Below are 21,109 nucleotides of genomic sequence, written 5' to 3' on the forward strand. Positions count from 1 at the left end.
CGCTCAAAAGATGGCATTAATCAAATGAATGCTAGCGTCATTCATTGTATTACAATTTTAATACAGGCTTTTTTCCTTTCTTAAAATGCATATACATTTTTTTGGCACCTTCTGTGTGTGTGTGTGTAATGTATATATATACACACACACACACATTTATACTTTTAATAATCTCTGCCATCTATTGAGTTCCTGCTACTGTGCCACAGACATAAACCTTGCAGACTCAATATAAATATTTTTGTTTGACAGATAAGAAGAGCTAAGGCTCAGTGAGATCCTACTTAGCCAGGGTCACACAATTAACAAGGAGTAAAGTCAGGATTTGTGATTTTGTTCTTTTCAATATACCAAACTGCTCCTGACGATGCTTAAGAATTAGCAGTATCCATGCTCATGGAGAACACGAATAGCATGAATTATTCAGTCCACAGATAATCCCGTCCAGTGCTGCCCAATAGAACTTTCTGTGCTGATGGACATGTTCTGTATCTCTTCTGCCTAATATAGTAGCCACTAGCTACATGTGGCCAGTGCAGCTGAGGAACTGAATTTTTAATATGAATTTAAATAATCACGTGTAGTTAGCGACTGCCATAACAGACTGAGCAGGTCTGGAAACTTTTAACTCTTTACCTGTGTAAGGTGGTTGGAGTTTCTCTCCTTCACTTTGATCCTGTTGGGTATCTATTGGAGATGTTAGCCCCCATTAAAATGGCAAAGTTTTAGACTGTGAGAAAAAGAATCCCTCAGCTGGATAGTCAGTCTTTGAATTAAAAAAATAATGAGCTGTACACCTGAGTCCCTTTTATCCAAAGAGCATAGCTCCGGTACGTATTTCAGTACCGCTAACAGCCTCTAAAGTCCGTGGGAAGGTTGCTGCCCTCATTTTGTCAGCTGAGAAAGCCAAGACCATGTGAGAAAGTTTCTCCCAGAAGGTGACTGGAACAGGCACAGTCCTTTGGCCTGTAGCTGCTGCTGTTTGCAATTTCATTCATTCATTTATGAACATTCACATGCAGTGTGACAGGGCGAAGAAACTCATGGAGCTTTCCTGCTGCTTCAAGAGAGGTCATAAACATGTAAACCAATCACTAAGCTCATTTCAGGTTCTAATGAGCACTGTGAAGAAAATAGCTTGATGCAAGAGAGTAACAGGGGCCAGACTACTTTAAGTAAGTAGAGATATGCTCTTTGCATCAAAGTAAGTAGTCCAGGAGGCCCTCTCTGAGGAAGCGACCATAGAACTGAGACCTGATGGCTGAGAGGGGCCAATACAGAGCTGTCACATCCTCTGTGTATTTTTAAGAACATTCAGACAAAGGGAACAGCAGCTGCAAAGGCCTGGAGGGAAGAAAGGGCTTGTGGTCTTTGGAGAATGGAGAGAGGGTGTTGTGGAGAGATTGATACAAGGTGAAATTAGAAAGGTGGGCAAGGACAAATCCTGTAGACGAAGGGAAGAAGTTTAGGTTTTATTTTGCAACGACACGGAAGCCTGGACTAGTCACTGGGACGTCAGCAGTGACCAAGAAGAACCTGGCCTCTGCCCTCAGGGACCACTACTAAGACTGGCTAACTACGTATGATTCTAGACTGGCTGCCACGGTCCAAATACACTTAGACTTCTGCCTTTAGTGCTCTGGGGAACTAGACTGCATGTAAATTTGAGATTTTAAAAATATATTAAGAGGGCGTCCGGATGGCTCAGTGGGTTAGAGCGCGAGCTCTCAACAACAAGGTTGCTGGTTCAATTCCCACATGGGATGATGGGCTGTGCCCCCTGCAACTAACATTGAAAACAGCGACTGAACTTGGAGCTGAGCTGCGCCCCCCACAACTAGATTGAAGGACAACGGCTTAGAGCTGATGGGCCCTGGAGAAACACACTGTCCCCCTGTATTCCCCAATTAAAAAAAAAGGAAAGCAATTGAAAAAATTAAAAAAAAAATAAATATATATATATATGAAGAAAAGGCCTATTAAATATATCCTCTCAGGAGATACCGCAATTTGGGCCTTGAAAATGGAATTGCCTTGGATTGCTGATGACTTTGGTCACCTTTCAAGGAGAAAGCCTGTATAGCACTTTTTTTAAAAAAATTGGAAGTGGAAGAGGAGGAGGAGTGGTCTCCATTGCAGAGAGGAAAATGAGGGCAGGTAAGATTGACATGAGAGCATCCTAGGAAAAGAAGCAAAACTGGGGATAGCTTTTCTGAAAGTTTTGAGACAACCCAGAATCCACTTGTATCCTGACCGGTAAGCGGTACCGAGGTGGAGTTGATCAGTCACATACCAGTCCCCGTAGCTGCCCATTTCTGTTTTGTCATCGAACTGTCTAACTGATGGTCACTGTTTTAAGGTGGGAGTGGAAGTGTGGTCTCAGGGAACTTCGAAAAAAAAGGTCTTAAAAGAACCCAGTCCGTGTTTTAGGAAAGTGAGTTACCATAAACATAGTGTTTCATGTGCATTGACCAAAAAGCGTTCGGTAGCACCGTGAGGACAGTAGCCATCCGTGAAATTACTCCTGGCCACCATCCACGGCTTGGCTGATCACCCATCCCAACAAAACAATAAGGTAGTTTTCAAAGGTCAGCACTTGGAGGTTATGCCCCATCTGTAATACGGGGCTGTCACGCTGTTTGGATGGCTGCGTACGTAGTCTTCTGCTATGTAGCTGCACCAATTTTTATTGAAGCACTCCTTTCTTAATGGACATTTCAGTTGTTTCCAGTCTTTTTGCCACCACAAAAAAATGCTGCAGTCAATATCTTTGTAGGTCATTTCAACCTGTCTGAGTCTATCAATAGGGTCAATTCCTAAGACAAATGCTAGCTTAGAGGGTATTACATTTAAATTTTTGATAGAATCAAATTGCTCTCCAAAGAGTTCACACCAATTTAAACTCCCCATCAGCAGGGTGCCTCGTTGGCCACGCCGTCACCCGCACTTTATATTACCAGCTTTTGGATCTTTGCTAATCTAATAGAAGAAAAATAGCACCTTATCATAGTTTAATTTGCACTAGAGCAAGGTTGAGCTTCATTTCATGTGTTTAAAAGCCGTTTGTGAACAAAGACTTTTTAATGCCTGGCACTAGCCTTAAGTCTAGAAAATAATCTTCATAGCCTGTCTACTTTTAGCAGTGCAAGTGCTGGATGTTGACTTTAACTCTTTGGGAGTGCACTACGGGCCTGATTTACGTCTGGGAATGAGGCACTGAACAAATGTCATCACTGCCCCCTACACGTAGGAACCTCCAGGTCCTGGATCAAAGGCTCGCGTCTCCAGCATTATCTCTGCTGCTCCCAGTTGCCTGACCCAGCATCTTCCAACTGTTGCTCCGGCTCTGTGCAGATGCTTCTAGATGGAAAGATTAGCAGGTGCTAAAGCTTATCAGGCACTTTTTCCCTTCTGTCTGCAAAGAGGGCGAAAATTCAGGCTGAGGGGTTTTCTTACTGTTCTTTCATTTTTTAAGTGCTAAGAGCTTTTTTGAAATGAAGTCTTAGTGGGACCCCAACATACAAAAATAGTTGAAATGAGAACTGGTCTGGTTAAATAAGTGGTAGGAACCCTGAACCCATCCCCTTTAGCCTGCTGTCTCAGCCTCTCTGTTGTGACTGCAAGACAGTTCTGCAGAGCTAGGGCTCCTCAAGGTCCAGTTTGAAAACCACTGGTTCAGTGAGGTTTAAGGCTTCTTCTGTGGTGACACATCAGGGGTATTGATGCATCACTGAAGAAGGAAAAGCTTTGGAAAAAATGCCAGTCTTCTGAAGCATTTTACATCAATACATGTGTGAGACAATGTCCATTCTCAAGGCTCCAGAGAGCCTGTCTTCTGCTAATGAGTCGCATATCCTGTACTGAGAATTTTGTCACCTGTGTGTGCGCTCCAGTCCAGCGTATTCATTCTTTCAGCATATATTTTGAATACCCACTCTGTGCTGGGCATATTGGATCCATGGGGCATAGAGTCTAATGGGAGATTCAGACACTAAACAGCACACACACACACAAAATATCGTTACACATTGTGATGGGTTGATATGAAAGGAGAGAACATGCTGCCATAGAAGACAGCATGTAAGGGACCTAAGTTAGATTGGGGAGTCGGGATGGCTATACTGGGCAAGTTATATTTGTGTTGGAATTTGCCATATGTGACATGGGCGGGGCAGGGGTGGTGAGGGGAGCATTCCAGATACTGAAAACAGCATATGCAAAAGTTCTAAGGCAGGAAAACATCTGGTGCGTTGGAGGACTGGAAGATGGTCAGTTAACAGGTGCCTGGGAGTGGTTAGAAGATGAGGTTGGAGAGATGGGTAGGGACGACTGGCTCATGCGGGAGCCATGCAGGCCGCGCAAAGAGCTTATTCTACTTATAACGTATTAGTACCCATTGTCATTGCCCAAGGTGATCATTGCACCACTTTATTTGCAGCCCAGTGGTTCCCAGACACAGGTGATCTTGGGCAACCCCAAGCACAAAGTGTCGGGGAGAAGGGAAGTCATTTGAGCCCAAGACCTGCAGCTCTTGAGAAAGGCCTTGAGAAATCCACCACAGCAGAAGACATTGAACAGTTTTTGCTGAACTACCTCAAAGAGAAGGATGTGGCAGATGGGAATGTCTCAGGTTTCGATAATGAGGAAGGTAACTATTGTTTTGGCTTAGCCGGTTTTTCGTTTGTTTGTCTGTTTGTTTGCTTTTGAAGCAGATTATTGTAAAAACAATATATTGATGAGCCATCATTATAGAAAGGTTGGAAATAAGAAAAGTCGCTCATAACCCTACCATGCTAACGTAGGCATTCTCACTTTTTGTGTAATCCTCTCCCATTCTTTTTTTTGTTGCACACCCATTCTTAATGTGGTTGCAGCCTGCATTTAAATGCATTATGCCCTGTTTGCATTTTAGTTATATAATAAGGATCTCTCCATGTTGCTATAGCATTTTCATAATTAATGTTTTAATAGCTGCTACTAAGTATCCATTCCCCTGGGGGAAGTTTAGGTTGCTTCTAGCTTTTCACTCTAATAAACAGTGCTGCAGTGGATGATTCTGTGCACGTGACCTTTTCTTCCTTTTTGCTTATTTCTTTATAAATCCCAGAAGTGGGATTTGTGGGTCAAGGGTATGAACATTATTTTATGCTTGCCAAATTGCCTTCCAGGAGGGCGTCCCTTCAGCAGTATAGGACTCATACTGGTTTCGCCACAACCTTGCCTATTTGGCTATTACCAGTTTTACGTCTTGCTAAATTTAAATGGTTCTTGGTATTCTACTTTGTGTTTCTCTGATTAGTGGAAAGGCTGAACATCTTTCTGTGTGCTTCTTTCCTAACAGTTTTTTTCTCTCTTAATGCCTGTTGTCTATTTAAATGCTTTGTCTATTTATTTATTGGTGGGAGGAGATTTCAGTGTGTTTTCTTATCAATTTATATGATAAAGGAGAAGGGAGTGCAGGCTAGCTGAAGCTCTGGCCTGTTGTTTTATTCACAAGCTCAATCTGGAGCTTCAGGTCACAAAAGGATTAATAAATTATTAGAATCTCCTCTGCAAATATATAATGCCAAGTTATAATGAGCTTGGTGGTCTCAGAACTCTCCTAAATCGAACTGAGTCCCAAATTAGTTTGTTAGGTTGGAATCGAACAGATTTCTTCTTTTTCTTTTTTTTCTTTTTTCTTTTTTTTTTTGGCAGTTTGTGCTCAGACACTGATGAACTGAAGCCAACACTTCCAGGGTAACAGGAAATAGTAGCTCCATGCAACTAACTACAGACAGCAAATGCTTTCTAAATAGCAGGGAAGCAGGGCCCAAATCATAATTTATGCACAGTTAAGTCATTGCTCTCCCCAAGGACAGAGTTTTCTGATCAGCTTTTTCTTCTCAGGTTTGTTTCTTGAGCCAACCCAATCCTTCTTTTCTTGAACTGTCGCCCTAGCCCAAACCTGGAAGCCCTGAAGAAGGGGAGGCATCTGTATCCCTCGTAATCCGGATTTGCCGTTCTTGTTTGAGATTGTAGCTTTGTCAGTGAATCCGTTCTTTTCATGATTAGGAGCTTCTGGTTGTAGTTGATGTCCACTAGGAGCCGACTGAATGAATCAAACCTTTCTTCCAGTAACAGAAAAATCCACATCCCTCAAATAACGTCCGCAGTAGGTGAATTCCAAACAACAGACCCTCCTCTGGGAAGAAAAGCACAGCCTTATCATGCTTATAATTATCATCCATCATGAACATGCCACATGCTTGGCATTATAAAGAATGTTTGGCTTGATGTTGGTTTGACATCGTTTTTTTGTTTTGTTTTGTTTTAACCACAGTGAAAGGAAAGTACCTTGTATATCTGAGGTCTCTTTCTCCAAGAAATCCAAGCATTGTGCAAATGCATTTTCATTTATCCTTTTAGCATCTGTTAGAGACAGGTGTGGTCTCTAACTATAAGATTCTGTTTTTCCAGCAGAGGAGACTGAAATGGGAAAAAGTTAAGGAGCAGCATTTAGCTTCATGGAAACAAGCACAGCTGGTAATGGGAGCGAGGCGGGGAGGCTGGGGCCTCGGAGTAGACAGAGGAAACATTTTCAGGATAGGGATTTTGGCTTGGGTTTCGTGAAACTCTTGGGTCTTTTTGTTGTTTTAATTGACAAACTTATACCTTTCTCATGCAACACAGCACTCTGTAGGCAGTGAAAGAATGAGAATAGCTGGTGACATTCATCGACTCTCTCGACAAGCAGATAAGGTATACAAGCTTGATCCCTTTTTTTCAGACGAGGAAATGTGGGATGAGAGGAGTTGCTAATAGGTTGTGGAGGCAAGACCTGCACCCACCTCCTCTGGTCAGACCCCATCCGTCTGTATTGTACCAGGCTGCCCTCATGTTAGCTCCCATACAAAGATAAGTAAGCCTTGATCTTGGCCATCAGAAGATCTGAAAGGCTGGTGGAGAAGACAGACACGTACCCCCTTTAGTCAAAGGATGAACCAACAGGAAAGAGAATAAAGGGCCAAAGGCCAGCCAGGGGACTGCTCAGCCTCAGGGCTCCATATTAGAACCTTGCTGTCTTAGGTTTTTATTTGAACTATTTATTACTGGAAATTTAGAAAAGACCAAAGGTATGGGAAAAAGTAATCATCTGTTATCTCATGACCTCGTCTCTGTTAATACTCTGTTGTACTTTCATCTTTATATAAAAGTGTATACACTAGTGCTCCCACGGTGTGTACAGTTTTGTATCCTGCTTTTCTCTTCTTAACACTATTATTTCATAAGCATTTTCCCTTGTCGTTAAAGCCCTTGGTAAACACCAATTTTAGGAGCCCTCATAGCTGTACCAAGGTTTATAAACCATTCCTCCTTAGTGGACCTGGCGGGTTTTCCCCCAGTTTTTAGCTGTTACAGTTAATGCTTTGAATATCTTGACTCATATCTTGACCCAAAGTTTACGTGGTTTCCTTAGGATCCTCCCTAGACGTTTTCCCTCCTAAGTCTTGTTCCGGATCTGAGGTGGGGAGATCAAGTCGAAGTGGGACATCTCTCATAAAATATTGTCCCCGTTATACTCTCTTTCCAGAGGAGCAGTCAGACCCTCCCACAGTGGACGAGAATGACACCGTCCCCGATGTGGAGCCGCCACGGCCAGTGCAGATTCAAATAGCCGCAGACGTGATGGAGCGCTGCATCCACTTGTTGTCAGACAAAAATCTGAAAATCCGCCTGAAGGTCAGTGTGTGGCCCTTTCCCTGCACCCACAGAGCAGCGGGACCATGGCTCGGTCTGGTTGGCGGGGACTGTACAGAGGAGCAAGTAGCTGCCCTTATCTTTTGGTCCATGTGGTGGCCTGGAGAAGCTACCAGGAGGCATTTATCTGTGGGGTGACAGGCTTACAGCTTTGTGCATCAGCTGCCATGCCAAAAGGAGCGGAGTCCCCTGTGTGGAATTAAAAACCCACCAAGTATTGGAGATTCGTTGAGTTTCCCAGGGAAGAAAGGCATATGTTTTGGCAAGGAGGTCATTTTTGAGCTGACTTAATGCGGGATGTAGGTTCTAGGACTTTTAAAGTGGTCACTCTTCCAAGCCTGACGCTAGCCCTTATCTCTGTTTCTGTTTCTATTTTCATCCTGGGAAACACGCCAACACTTTTCTTAATCTCACATCTTCGTTTGGTGGCAGTTTCCCAAGCAGCATCCCCCTCGGCAAGGACTTAAACTGTACAGGAGTGACTCCAGTAACAGACCAGAGGGGTGTGGAGGGGTGAGCGTCGAAACAGGCCTGTCAAAATCACTTTGGAGCTTAACATCCAAAGAAAAACAACACAGCCGGGCCCATTCCTCCCCACCCACAAGCCAGAGTGAGAAGCACAGCTGAGTCCACGAAATACCATTAGTGAGGAGAGCACATTGCCTTGCTCAGGGGTGGTGGTTTGGGAAATCCTGACCCACAGATTCTCTCAAACCTCAGCATCTGTGTTTTTGCAGAATTTGTTTAGTCTTCCCGGAGACACTTCTTTAGCATTCATCTGTGTTCTATTCAGGAGGCACTTTTTGAGTGCCTGCTACCTGCATGGGTTTATTGTGGGTGTCTGGTCAATGCATTCGTGAAGTGTCTTCCCTTTCATTGAGGCTTTGTAGCAGTTGTTTACAAATTACCGTAGTTACTGAGAGCGTCAGCATTTGAGTCAGACCTGCATACCTGCGTTCAAATCCTGGCTCTGCCTCTTCCTAACCATATAACGTTGAGTCAGTTAATTCACCTTTTTGAGCCTCAGCTTCTTCATCTGTAAAATGGGAGTGATCTTACCTACCTACTGCACTGGGTTGATTATAAATATAAATATGAAATAGCGTCAGGTATGGCATACACTCATTCATTTATTCACGAAATGTTTATCGAGGATTGATACAGGTCAGGCAGAGGGTATATAGAAGGAAATGAAGCAGGTGTGATCCATGTGTTCATGGAACTTCCTGTCTCTTGTGGAGAAAGAGGCGACACACAAACACACACTTACACATTGAGGAAACGCTCTGAGGTGAATAGGCAGGTTCCATGATAGAAACTAGTAATTGAGCCATGTCGTAACCATGTACTGGGAACCTACTCTCCCAAACCCTGTGGAATGAGACAGAGCTTACGTTCTGATTTAGACCAGGTCATCAGGAAGACCTCTGACGTGGGAATATTTAAGCTGAGACTTAGAAGGTTGAGGAGGAGCCAGCAATACAAAGGGACAAAGGCAAAGAGGAGAACATTCCAGGCAGAGGGGGGAAATATGTCTTTGAATCAATGAAGTAAGACGTAACTTGCCCAATGAGTGACAACTCCAATTCAAAGCCAGCCAGTGATACCAAAGCCATTTGCACTGTACTCCTCTCCGCTCTGCTGTATACTGAGGTGTCTCTTATTCCCCTGCCGAACTGTTCACCCCTCGAAGGCAGGGCTTCTTCTGTTCTTTGCTTCTGTTCCAGTCTCAGTGCGACCAGCTCATAGTGCCCATCCAGTAAGGATGCTTGCTGCTTCATGTTGGCCTTCACTCTGTCTTTCTGACTCACACATGCACCCTCGCCTGCTCTGCGAAGGCTGGCCCATCTGTGCAGGAGGGAAACCTGCACTGGTCATTGTGGTGACCACTGCTTATGCCCCTGGAGCAGCCCACCTGTTTTCAGTGAGCTTTGAGATACAAGAGATTAGTAAACATCTTCTCAGGGAAGGTGAAAACTCCCATTTCCATCTAGGCTACTCCAAACCTTTCTTCTGAGGTTGACCTGGATCTCAGCTGCCTGCTTGACTTCTCCCTGGAGTCGTAACGGAGCTTGAACCCCCCCTGCCTCTCGAGTTGCTCCTCCTCCTTTGTTCCTGTCTCATTAGGCAGCGCCTGCATCTATTCGGCTGTCGCTAAGCCTGAACCCAGGCAGCCCTTTGTGGCAGCTCTTCATCTCCCCAGTATCGAGTCTTTCCGCAAGGTAAGCCATTTCATGTCCAAAACAGATAAACCCTTTCTCTTCTCTGCCTCTGCCACCGTCATGGGGCCGCATCTCTTGCCTCTCACGCGGACATGTGCCATGGCTTCCTAAAGGGCCTCCTCACTTCTCTCTTCTGCTCCAAGTCCCTTCTCCACTCGGCAGCCAGAATGACCTTTTTAAAACAGGAATTGTATTGTGTCACTTTCCTGCTTAAAACATTGTGATGGCTCCCCGCTGCACTTAGTACAAAATAAAAGATTCTGAACATGACACCTGGGTCCAGCCCCGTCTTCCCCTCCTGTCTTGCTCCACACTGCGCCCCCTTAGCTGCCTCAGCCCTGTAGGCTCTCCCACCTCGGTGTCTTCCTCATTACTCTTTTCAGTCCTGGGAGCACTCTCTCCCTCTCGTCATGACTTTATGTCTTCTCCTGTCACTTCCTCAGAGAAGCCCGCCCGACGGTCTGTGTGGTTTAGATCCCTCCCTCTAGCTTCTTTGCATTTTACCCTTTACTTTCCTTCCTAGCGCTGTCACAGTTGATAGTCATCCCTTAATTTGGCTGTTATCTAATTAACGTCTTTCTCCAGTTGACCATAAGCCTCCGAAGGCGAGGAAACATATGTATTTTGTCCCTGTGTTCCGCCCCCTGCATGCCCCCAAGTGCCTAGCCAGTGCTTGGCATGTTGTTAGGACTCAGTAAATATTTATTCAATTAATGCGTTTCTAAATGTTATTCTTTCCAAATGGTGACTTGATCCCAGCTGTCTGGTTTCAAGCCTTTACTATGGCTGCAGTCATGTCCCCTTATCTTCCAGGTCTTGGAGGTGCTGGATCTGTGTGTGGTGGTTCTGCAGTCCCACAAGAACCAGCTCCTTCCCCTGGCCCACCGTACCTGGCCCTCGCTCGTGCATCGCCTCACCAATGATGACCCCCTGGCAGTGCTCAGAGCCTTCAAGGTGGGCACTGGTGGGTTACTGCTGCCATGGGGATGGAGGGTAGTAGGCACAGAGCTCACCAGTGTCTTTTGGGTTTGGTTCTCTTTTTATCTCATTGCAATATTATATACCTTGAAGAAAGTATAGAAAAATAAGGAAAGCACAAAGAAGAAAATAGAAGTCCGTTTCCTTCTGAATTTGAAGAAGAGCAAACTAGTAGGTGAAAATGTCTATTAAGGACCCACTATGTGCCAGGCAGCGTGCTTGGCACTTTCCCTCGCATGAGCTCATCTCCTTGTAACAGCCTTGCAAGGTAGATGTTATTATCCCCATGTTTGACAGAGGAGGAAACAAGCTCAGAGAAACTAAGGAATTTTCTCAAGCTCACACAGCTAGAAAGACCCCAAATCAGTAAGTTCACGCCGTGTGTTTTGCACCGCACAAGAGCCAAGGTGAAGGGACCTGGTTCTAGCAATGGGCTTCCTGTGCCAGCCAGGTGACTTTGGGCAAAGCCCATGACCACCCATTATCATGTCAGGCTTAGGGACACCTGTCCCCTCTTCCTCACAGGGTTGTTGTCAAGAATAAAGTGACTGTTTGGTGAAATGCTCTGAAAAATTAAAAGCCCTGCATATATGTAAGGTGGTATTCTCCCTGACTTAGTGTGGCTAATAGTAAGTAGCTCACGTATTTTAGTTTATTTATTTATATTCTTCCATGTTCTAAAAAGCACTTACAGCAACCGACAGAGATACATCTACCATGGCAAGCTCATGTAAATTAGAAGTAGGTGAGCAAGATGAGGCAAAGAAAAAAGATGTGCAGGGATATAAAATGGAACCAGGAATGCAACTAAGATACTTGGCAAAGGTATTTTGGTTTTCTGTAAGATTCTTCAGCATAAACCAGATCAAAATACAGGCTTACATTTAAAACATATAAAATCGCTAATATTTTATTCAAAAGCAAAACACACAAAATGACGTGTGTGTGTGTGTGTGTGTGTGTGTGTGTGTGGAGAGAGAGAGAGAGAGAGAGAGAGAGAGAGAGAGAGAGAGAGAGAGAAGGAGGAGGTTGGGGGAGAGGGTCCTTATTAAGTCTTATTCAGATATGCTGCTTTCCTTTATGAAAATTAATAGGTTACCTGAAATGATAGCAAGCGTGGAAAAATGAAACAATACAAAGATGTGTGTGCTGTTACTGAGGCTGCTTTTCCACTCCCAGACACGCTGATGACACTGAGACCTGTAAGGCCTCGTGCAGTCCAGCTGGGGGACCTGAAAATAAGCGCCTTATTTTCTGCAAAGTTGGCAAACACTCTCTGTGCTAGTTCTGCCTTGCTTACCAATTTTTAAAGAAATTCCTGTTATCCTGTATACTCAGTCTTGTGCAGCAGGGCAAAACATTTCAATATGTTCTGCTAGAGAAAGTTTAAAACGAGACATGCAAAGAAACTGCCTGTGGTGAAAGATGGAACGAGGGTGATATACATAAGAGATTGGGCAGTGGAATAGAAGCAACTCCAGCTGGGCTCCGACCCCTGGGAACACTGCCCCTACTCGGCCAAGGCACCTCGGTCAGCCATTGCCCTCCTGGTGCCTGCACGTGGCAGCAGCGAGGCTGCTGTGTTGGTGTTTGTTCAGCTAGCTAGAGTGAAAAACGCAAGTCTTTTCTCAGGGGATGTTAGGAAGATTCAGAGATGATCTATGTGAGCTGCTTTAAGGTCCTTTTTTTTTTTTTAGACAAAAAAGGGAGGAAAATCAAGGGATTAATCATATTCATCTAACCCAAGATTTCTTTGAATTATTCTCCATGTAATCTGTATTTATGGAGAAAAGCAGCCATGCCTGGGGAGCTGAGACCTCCAAATTCATAACTGTCAGAATCACAAACCATGGGCAAGGAATTAACAGCAGTAATTCTACCTTTTTTTTTTTTTTCAAGCAAAGACCTAGATGGAATTGAATTACCAAATGTTCTTTAGCTCTCTTGCTGCCTTGGCGATGTTCAGTCACCAGGTTGGGGGCTGTTTCTGCAGGTTTTGCGTACCCTGGGAGGCAAGTGTGGTGATTTCCTCCGAAGCCGGTTCTGCAAAGATGTCCTGCCCAAGCTGGCTGGCTCCTTAGTCACCCAGGCTACTGTCAGTGCCAGGGCCGGACCAGTTTACTCCCACACGCTGGCCTTCAAGTTGCAGCTGGCTGTCTTGCAGGGCCTGGGCCCCCTCTGCGAGGAACTGGACCTGGGTAGGTACCAGCCCGTCTCACCTGGACACACCGCCTGCATTCCGTCCCCCCCCCCCCCCATTGCACTGTCCGCTTAGCCAGGCTGCCCTCAGCCCCCTTTCCGTGCTCATCCTTCAGTCTTACTTTGGCCTCACGTATCCCCTTACCTTGATGTGTGTTTGGACTTGTGGGGTGGAGGAAAGAGCCCATGACATCTTGCCTATAGCTGTTCCAGTTTCAGCAGACGGCAGTTGGTTACTGCTTGTCCCAAATGAAGTCTGAGGGCCAGCGCTTGTTTTGTTTTTCCTCTCTGCAGGTGAGGGTGACCTGAATAAAGTGGCTGATGCCTGCTTGATTTACCTCAGCGCCAAACAGCCCGTGAAATTACAAGAGGCTGCCAGGAGGTACGTCTGCTTGGTCATCTGCAACTCTTTACGTTTATCCTAAATTATAGATGATTTGCTAATGGCAGGCCGAGTCGAGGCAGCTCTGTTTTTTCCTCTTCTCTCTGTTCTTGCCAGGTTAAGATGACTTCTTTTAACTGTGCCAACTCTAGAGATGGTATTTTTCCTAGACGCATTTGTCTTTGCAAGTAACCTTTACCTCTGCTGTCACGTCAGCAACAATTCCAAAGGGGCAAAAAGCAGAAAGATGGCGCGCTGCAGGGAACAAAGCACTCTCCTGGTTGGAGGGCGAGCTGCTTCCAGGCTCTGCGCGCCTGCTGACCAGGTGACCCTGGCACCTCTCTGGGCCTCAACTCCCTCAGCCACAAAGTGAAAGCATTGGGTTACCGATCTTGCATACCTTGACGCCAGCGAGCATCTTAATGGTGTCAGATGCCACGAACGCTCACTAATTATATGCAAAATTGGGTGTGTGCAAGCAGGCACATAATGTGCCTTTTTCTAGACAGTCCTTACCATTCGTCCAATTATAATAAGTCTGTGAACCAAGAAATGTTAAGAACCACAGGACTAATGGCATAAAGGGCCTATTCTGACTCTGAAATGATGTGATTCTTATTTTCAAGAGTTTTTGCTTTTTCAAGAATAGCTGTACCCCCTTTCATGGAAGAAGCTATATCTGGTTCTTTGAGTCCTAAAGGATTGTTCTCCAAAGTAAAACTCTGAGCACAGCAGCATTCCGCAAACTTGAGACCCAAAAGGTACTCTGGCCCGCTTTCGCCAGCTCTCCTTCCATCTGGGAGCAGCCTGTTCCCCGGAACTGCCATCCCCTGGATGTCTGCTGCTGGAGCAAAAGCTGGCCTGGCACTGGGTACTGGTCGGCCCTGCAGCTCCATGTCCCAGAGCAAAGAAACAGCCCCTCCCCGCTTCTTAGCCTCTGGAAACATGTCCCCGATCTTCCTCAGAGGTAGGAGTCATGTCTTTCCTTAAGGGGCTGACCAGCTGCTCTCACTGAGAAATGAGGAAAGTCAACTTGCTCCTTTATAAACCTTATACTCCCTGGGAGCGATGGAAATATCTTTTTGAATTGATTTGTTGTCCTTTGCAATTTTTTGCTCTTGATTTCCCCAGTCCCCTTTCTTTCTTCTCCATCACCTCCCTTAGGGCCAGAATCGGTCATGGTTTCTCCAGTACTAGGGGTACATCCCAACCGGCTCCTTATTCCCAGACGTTCTCATTCCTTAGAGAACCAACTTAGGGTGAAAATGGTCCTCCCCTGGGCAGTGTCCCTGAAGCTAAGTGCGCTGTAATGCAAAGTACAACTCAAGAACATCACGAATTCATCTTGAAGTACATTCTTCTGTGTGCCTGTAAACAACCAAGAGTTACATAGATCCGATTTTCACAATCCCTGTCCCATTCTTTTTCTACACCCACCCCATACTCATCCTTCAAGTTTAGACCCATCAAACAAGCTAATATTCGCAATTCATTATCTTTTCATGTCTTTTTTTTTTTTTGCCACTCACGGCAGTCATACCCGGAAGTGAGCCTTGCTGAATCTTGAGCTGGTATCCAGGATGCCATGCCTGGGAGGAGGGAAACGCAGGGACCACTTGACTGCAGCGCCTTTGTTTGCTTCATCACATTCCTTTTGGGGTTGAGTCCAATGACCTCGCCCTTGCAGGGCTGGGAGGGGAGGAAGTGCAAGGTTGACTGCTTCACAAACACATCATCTGCAAACTTATTTTGAAGTCAGGGCAGAAAAGTCAGTGTTGTCCTTGATCCGGAGCTGATGTGGCTTCCTGACTCAAAAATGAGTAAGCTCTCTACATGGGAGGAGAAGCCTGGGAGGTGGGGAAGCTGGTCTCCGTGAGCCTCATTACCGAGTGAAGAGGGAGACGGGTGCCGCTGAGCCTGGGAACAGTCCTCCCGACAGGGACTGATGGAAAGGTCCCTGGGATGAGACGGGAATCCCCAGCTCAGCAAATGGCTGCACCATCCATCCACTTGTTTGTCCTTAATTCTTCTCTTTCCTTCACACCCCACATCCATTCCAGAAATGAAGCCTGTCTCCCTAACTTACAAAATGCCTCTTCAAACTGTCTGTTTCTCTTCACCTCCCAGCTGCCAGGTCAGGCCAGGTCACCCTCATCTCTTACCGGAAAGACTGCAGAAGCCTCCCTGCCGGTCCCCTGCTTCCACTCCTGTATCCCCTTCGCAGTAGTCAGTGATACCCCCAGCCCTCATGGGAGAAGAGAAGGCTGTTAAGTTCGTTGCCCCCGGGGGGGTGGGGGAAGCCCTGCACCCAGAGAGTTACAAAAATTCTAGCATCAGCTCAGTACTCAGAAGAAGCAGTAAAGCCAGAGCTGTCCAGAGACGCCCCTGCTCCCTCAGAGGTAGTGAGTTTGCGACACTGGGCAGGTGGCCAGCTTGCTTTGAGAGTGGCCCCCTCTGTCCGACAGGGCTGGTGAGGAAACCAGTGAGGGCCAGTGGCTGCTCTGAAAGGACGTGGGTGAACAGCCCTGTCCGTGGGTCCTGCGGGTGGGGGTTGCGACCCCTGAGGGGCAGCCTCCCTCGAGTTGGAAAGGAGGCAAACTCAGCCTCTCCATAAAAATTCCTCTTTGTGTACATTACACTTGGGTTTTTCCTGCCTCCTCTTTGCTTTTCCTGGCTCCAAAGAATGACCAAGCCCGTGTTTGCTTTTTAAATTTGTCATATTAAATACAGCCTTTGTGGCAGGCTTTTACATCCAGGCTGTAAACTCTAGAAATGGAAATTGATCAGGGGGTGGTTGATATAACCAAGGCTGTAAATGCTCAGAACGTAGAGTTTAATGCTTTTATCTGGCGAATGTGCCTTGTAAGGAGGGGCATAAATCTTACAACTGGGGGAGGGGTGGGGGTAGGGGCCGAGTGTAACCTTGCTGCATGTTACCACCAGGTGTCACTGTTAACTGGCTATGCAAGAAAAATACCAGCTCCCCCAAAGTCCATCTAGTTAAATACCTTCAATGGATAACAAATAGGAAAATCATATTTGGGCTTGGGAGGAGGGCTCAGCATACCACAAGCTACAAGGAAGGCAGTGTCCCTGAGGGTTACAGAACTGGGTTACAGAATAACAGGCCCTGTCAGCCACGCCCCCACCTCAGCCACCGCACAGGCCTCGGCACAGGCCGACTGAACTGATTTAAATTCCCAGGTGGCCTGGGAAGCCTCTGACATATCTCCCAGCTTGCAGTGGGCCTCCACAGTTCTGTGCCTTTCTGGCCACGGAGCTTTTCCTTCCCAAACATGAAAGGAGTTTGAGACGAGAACGTATACCCCAACTTTCTGCGTTTTCCCTTCAGGCCAGTACGTGCTCTCAGCCTGGTTCAGCTCAACCCCACTGAAACCACACTCCCTGAGCCTGTCTGAGCAGCCGCTGAGGCTCCCTGTCTTTTCAGGGAGGTCTTAAATCATCCAGTGAGTTTTCTACCCTGGGGCTAAAAGGAACAAAGTAGGCAGTGCCTATTTTTAAAAAGGTGAAGTCCATGCCCAACAAGACTCAGGATGGAGGAACAATGCATTTAGGTCAGTCACTTGGTCTCCTCCCCCAGTCCCACCTCCACCTGCCAACCCCCAAGCCCAGGTGAGGCTGTAGGGTGCCAGCAGGCAATGGTGGCCAGTGCACCTTGGGTCGTGCAGGCACGGGATGCTGCCGTCCTTGGTGCATGTGGGGGTTGGGAATGCCCTCCCAGCATCCTGTGCCTCGCCATTGTATATGAGGGCAAAGGGTACTCACCCGTCTTGGAGGTGGACAAACCTAGGTTCAGATCTTACCTGCTCTGTGACCTTGAGCAAATGACCTAGTTGCCTTGTGCCTCATTTCCTCTATAAATTGGGGGTGGTGATAACACCTTCCTCCCAGAGTGATTGTGCAGATAAGGGAGCCTCCACCCTCACAGTGCTTGTGTTCTAGAGATATATTTACGTGTGCGTACACACCTGTGTGGGCTATATATAGCTGCACCAAACACATGTATTACGTCTATGTTATATAGACCCATACACGCCTGGGCATGGAGTTCTTTGTAGTAAGCTGGCGTCATCTTGACTGAAATCTGGACAGAGGTTTTCACCTCAGAAAGATCTTTTTCGTGTTAATTGTGCCACCTTCCCCTGCCATCCATTTGCTTGAGAAGTCAGGACCAGGTTTGAAGGTTCATTTACTGACTGACTTCCCCGCTTGCTTTCTAACGGCAGGATCCCAGCCCATCAAAGAACCAGCCGGTGCCTTCAAACCCTGGACGCACACAGACTGGCACAGGCTGGTTCATTTCATCCCTGTCAGAGCCCCAGCGCCTCTCTTTACCCACACCTGGCCTATTATATTTGAACGGATCAAGGAGCCACAGACTAGTGATCCATTAGTTCAGCTGAGCTTGAAATGAGTAGCTCATCCCCTTAAATGGTGTGGGCAGTTTGTTGGAGCTCAGGCTGCAGAGCTGCTTCCACCTTGGATTGCACCCAACATGGAAATGAGGGCACTCCTAATATTTTTCCTTTTGACATTTGATTAATAGTTGACAAATCCAGACCCAAGTAGTTAGCTTTCCCATTATCCATCTTTTGACAGGCATTGCTGCTTTTCCAGGCTCATTGTTCTAAAAATACGCTCAGATCTGAAGCTGTTCACTGTGCATCTATAGGCATGATTTCCTGGTGCCAAAGATAAGAGACATCTGCCATGCAGATTACAAACAAAGAGGGTTGCTGGGTTTCAGATCTGACGGCAGGGCCCTCTGTGCTGCTTAAATCAAATGCTGTCCCCCATCCTTTCCCTGCTTCCTTGGCGTTGTCCTGTGATTGATAATCTGCCCGGGGTGACCGTGTCACCACCCAGTGGGTGGGGAAGGCGAGTCTGGGGTGTGCTTGCGGGTGTACGCACCGTTCCGGGTCGGGAATCAGGAGGCTCTGATGCTCCTGGAAGCGGGACCACCTGCACAAAGTGGATTCCAGATAGCAAAAGCCGTGGCAGACGGCAGGGTAGCCATTCATGACTTGGCAGGGTCTGTGGCCTGTCCCAGACACCTAACAGGCTTGAGTGCATGTCATCTCAGTACCGAGTGAAGGAGCCAGGGAAATGGCCTTGATTGTCTTATTATATGTGTATTTATTTAAAAGATGCTTGGGGCTGAGCCAAGAATTGTACTGAGAGTTGAAAGATTTCAAAGATGAATTCCACGTTAGGGTCGGCCTCACATTTGCTGCTCGATAGCGATATAGCCTTGGATAAATTACCTTACTTCTCCCAGTGTCAGTTTCCTCATCTACAAAACTAGAGCAAGCCTCTCCAATAGAATTATTACAAGGAATTAGTAAAGTCACATAGATTATTCTTTCGCACAAAATATCAGCACAGAGGAAAACAGTCAATAAGTAGTAGTAATCATTATTTAAACTTCCTCCTTATTCCCCCCAAAAAAAGACCTAGGGCATCTTATAAATTAAGGGTATGCAACAAGAAAACTAGGAAGTGAATACGTTTTTTAAAAGGAAAACTAATAAAAGGAAAACAAGGCGAAACCAGGGTTGAGGGTAACATAAAATGCGGACGTGGAGCTCTGCACCCTTGCTGGAGAGGAGCCCGCTGTGTGGCTCTGGGCTTCCTGACAGAGCAAAGAGGCAATTCTAGTTATTGCTGGGATAAAAAAAAGAAAGCTTTTCAGAAAGAGGCGCAGCTTTCCTCAGTACTGAACCCTAAGAAAATTTCTCCATGGGTCATCAACACTGGGTACGTCGTGACTAATATCCCTAACACCCTTGCAATAAATACAGAAGTACATTTCCTAGAGCTGTTTCTTACAGCATCCATCAGTGAAGGCTGCTGGCTTAGTGCCAGAGCGTGGGTTCCAGGAAAACAGTTCAGGGGGAGGGAGGGAAAATAGGTAGGCTGCTATGAAGATGTCTTTATCTTCAGGAATACGCATCTTCCAGGGAGGAAGCAGGAAACCCTCTGTGTGGCCTGAGAGGCCAGCCAGCCGGGGCCAAGACCCAAGCCTGCCACCTTGGTACTTGGCACGGGGCCACTTTGAAATCCGTGCCTAGCAGCGTGGCCATCATGGAATCTAGGCCTGCGGGACGCCTGGAGGCAGGAGAGCTAGCCAGATGGAAGGGGCTGCTTTTAAATCCTGTCCCAGTGGGATTTAAACCCTTCAGGTTCTGGTTTATTTTTGAATTGCCTGTAACAGATTGGTCCTCTCAGTGCCGTATCTTTTTAAATATGCACAAAGCAATGGAGTCATTCCACTGCATTTATGACACTCTGTCTTGTGGTACTTTAAAGGCGCGATTAGCATCATAAGCTTCTACTGGTGTTCATGGTTTTAAATCCTGTCCCCGTTGCACTTAAATATTTTGAATATCAGTCTCTGCGTGAGTATGTGGGTTGGAGCTGGGTTGATAGATGAAGGGTCTTGAACAGGTAAATACAGTTAAGTCTAACGAGAATGTATAGCTGCAAAGGTAATTGGTAGTATTTATTTAGAGAGTAAATCGTTGCTTCAAGTCATAATCCTCCATTTTCAACATTTAGAAACAAAAAAACGACCTCCGTGCAGGGGAAGATAGCTAAATTGAATAGCAAGGAAAGACAGGCTTGAAATACTGGTTAACCAATGAACCGAGACCCATTAGAGTAAATTACCGAGTATGGAAACATCGGCCCACTGCTTGCTGGCTGAGACACGTGGACACCCTGAGCGTCCATTTGTTTAAAAGGAAACACACAACCTCGTTTGTAGCATCAGCATGTGTGGAGTCACGGGAGAAGAGATGGCCAGAGAACAGAAGAGTGTGGAGGCTATTCAGCCAGAGAGGAAATAGCAGGGAAGCTAAAATAACTGTGGGTCTGCCTGCTTTCCAACGAGTGAGCTGATCTTCCGATTGCATTTAGTTATGCCCGTGTAGAGACAGCCTGTGTCGTGTTCCTAAGGAGACATCCTTGAGTAACTGCCTTAGAAGCCCAAAATAAATAAATAAACAGAGAAACAGATCACAAAGCCACAAGTTCTTTACCACTGGCATTTACACAGACAGCTCATGAGAGCATTTTATAAATCCAGAAAGAGACAAGGAGCAGCAGATCCCTCAAGCAAGTAATTGACAGAGAAAGAATAGCCTGTCTCACCCAGGAGAGCTGGAAGCTCTGAATTTCAGTTACAGTTTGTTTAGCTTTCCTGGGCTTTGATTGGCTGGTGGTTTTCTAGAGCTCCCCCCAAGCAGATGTTGTCTAGACTGACATGGTGAGGACACCCTGTGATATTTGCATCTGCAGCAGAGGGGTTTCTTTTTGGTTTTACCACATTTTGGGGGAAGGGCCTGTCTTCCACTGCCCACTGTTGTGAACCGCTGTAGACTGTTGGAGCTGGAAGGGGCCTTAGAACTCATCTGATGCACCACCCCACCCCCACCCCCGCCCCCTTTACAGAAAAGAGACTTCCATGTCCCCTCCTTCCTGGTTCCACCCTGCACATGACTTCTAGCATGGCCCTCTCCACATTGCATATGGGCCTCTGATTAGTCTGTCCTCCCTGCCAGACAGG

The 21,109-nt window shown here is 46.3% G+C and overlaps 1 protein-coding gene and 1 long non-coding RNA gene across 7 annotated transcripts in view; one reads left to right on the top strand and one right to left on the bottom strand.

Moving 5' to 3' along the window:
- TTI1 (TELO2 interacting protein 1) overlaps window positions 1-21,109 on the top strand; it is a 43,730-nt gene that overhangs the window by 18,025 nt on the left and 4,596 nt on the right. For 5 of the 6 annotated variants that reach the window (XM_019750210.2, XM_074317873.1, XM_019750211.2 and 2 more), the window contains 5 exons: window positions 4,439-4,648; window positions 7,574-7,722; window positions 10,776-10,916; window positions 12,934-13,138; window positions 13,434-13,521. In XM_019750210.2, the coding sequence (XP_019605769.2) occupies window positions 4,439-4,648; window positions 7,574-7,722; window positions 10,776-10,916; window positions 12,934-13,138; window positions 13,434-13,521 (793 nt within the window). The remainder of the gene's footprint in view (window positions 1-4,438; window positions 4,649-7,573; window positions 7,723-10,775; window positions 10,917-12,933; window positions 13,139-13,433; window positions 13,522-21,109) is intronic. The other variant, XM_074317876.1, reaches the window with a different exon arrangement.
- LOC141568257 (uncharacterized) lies at window positions 7,719-15,565 on the bottom strand. The gene is made up of 3 exons (XR_012491350.1): window positions 15,062-15,565; window positions 13,285-14,889; window positions 7,719-10,134 (listed from the first exon to the last, which is right to left on the bottom strand). It is a non-coding gene; the product is annotated as an uncharacterized LOC141568257 (long non-coding RNA).

This window comes from Rhinolophus sinicus, linkage group LG13, assembly GCF_036562045.2.
Source record: "Rhinolophus sinicus isolate RSC01 linkage group LG13, ASM3656204v1, whole genome shotgun sequence".
NCBI classification, from domain to species: Eukaryota; Metazoa; Chordata; class Mammalia; order Chiroptera; family Rhinolophidae; genus Rhinolophus; species Rhinolophus sinicus.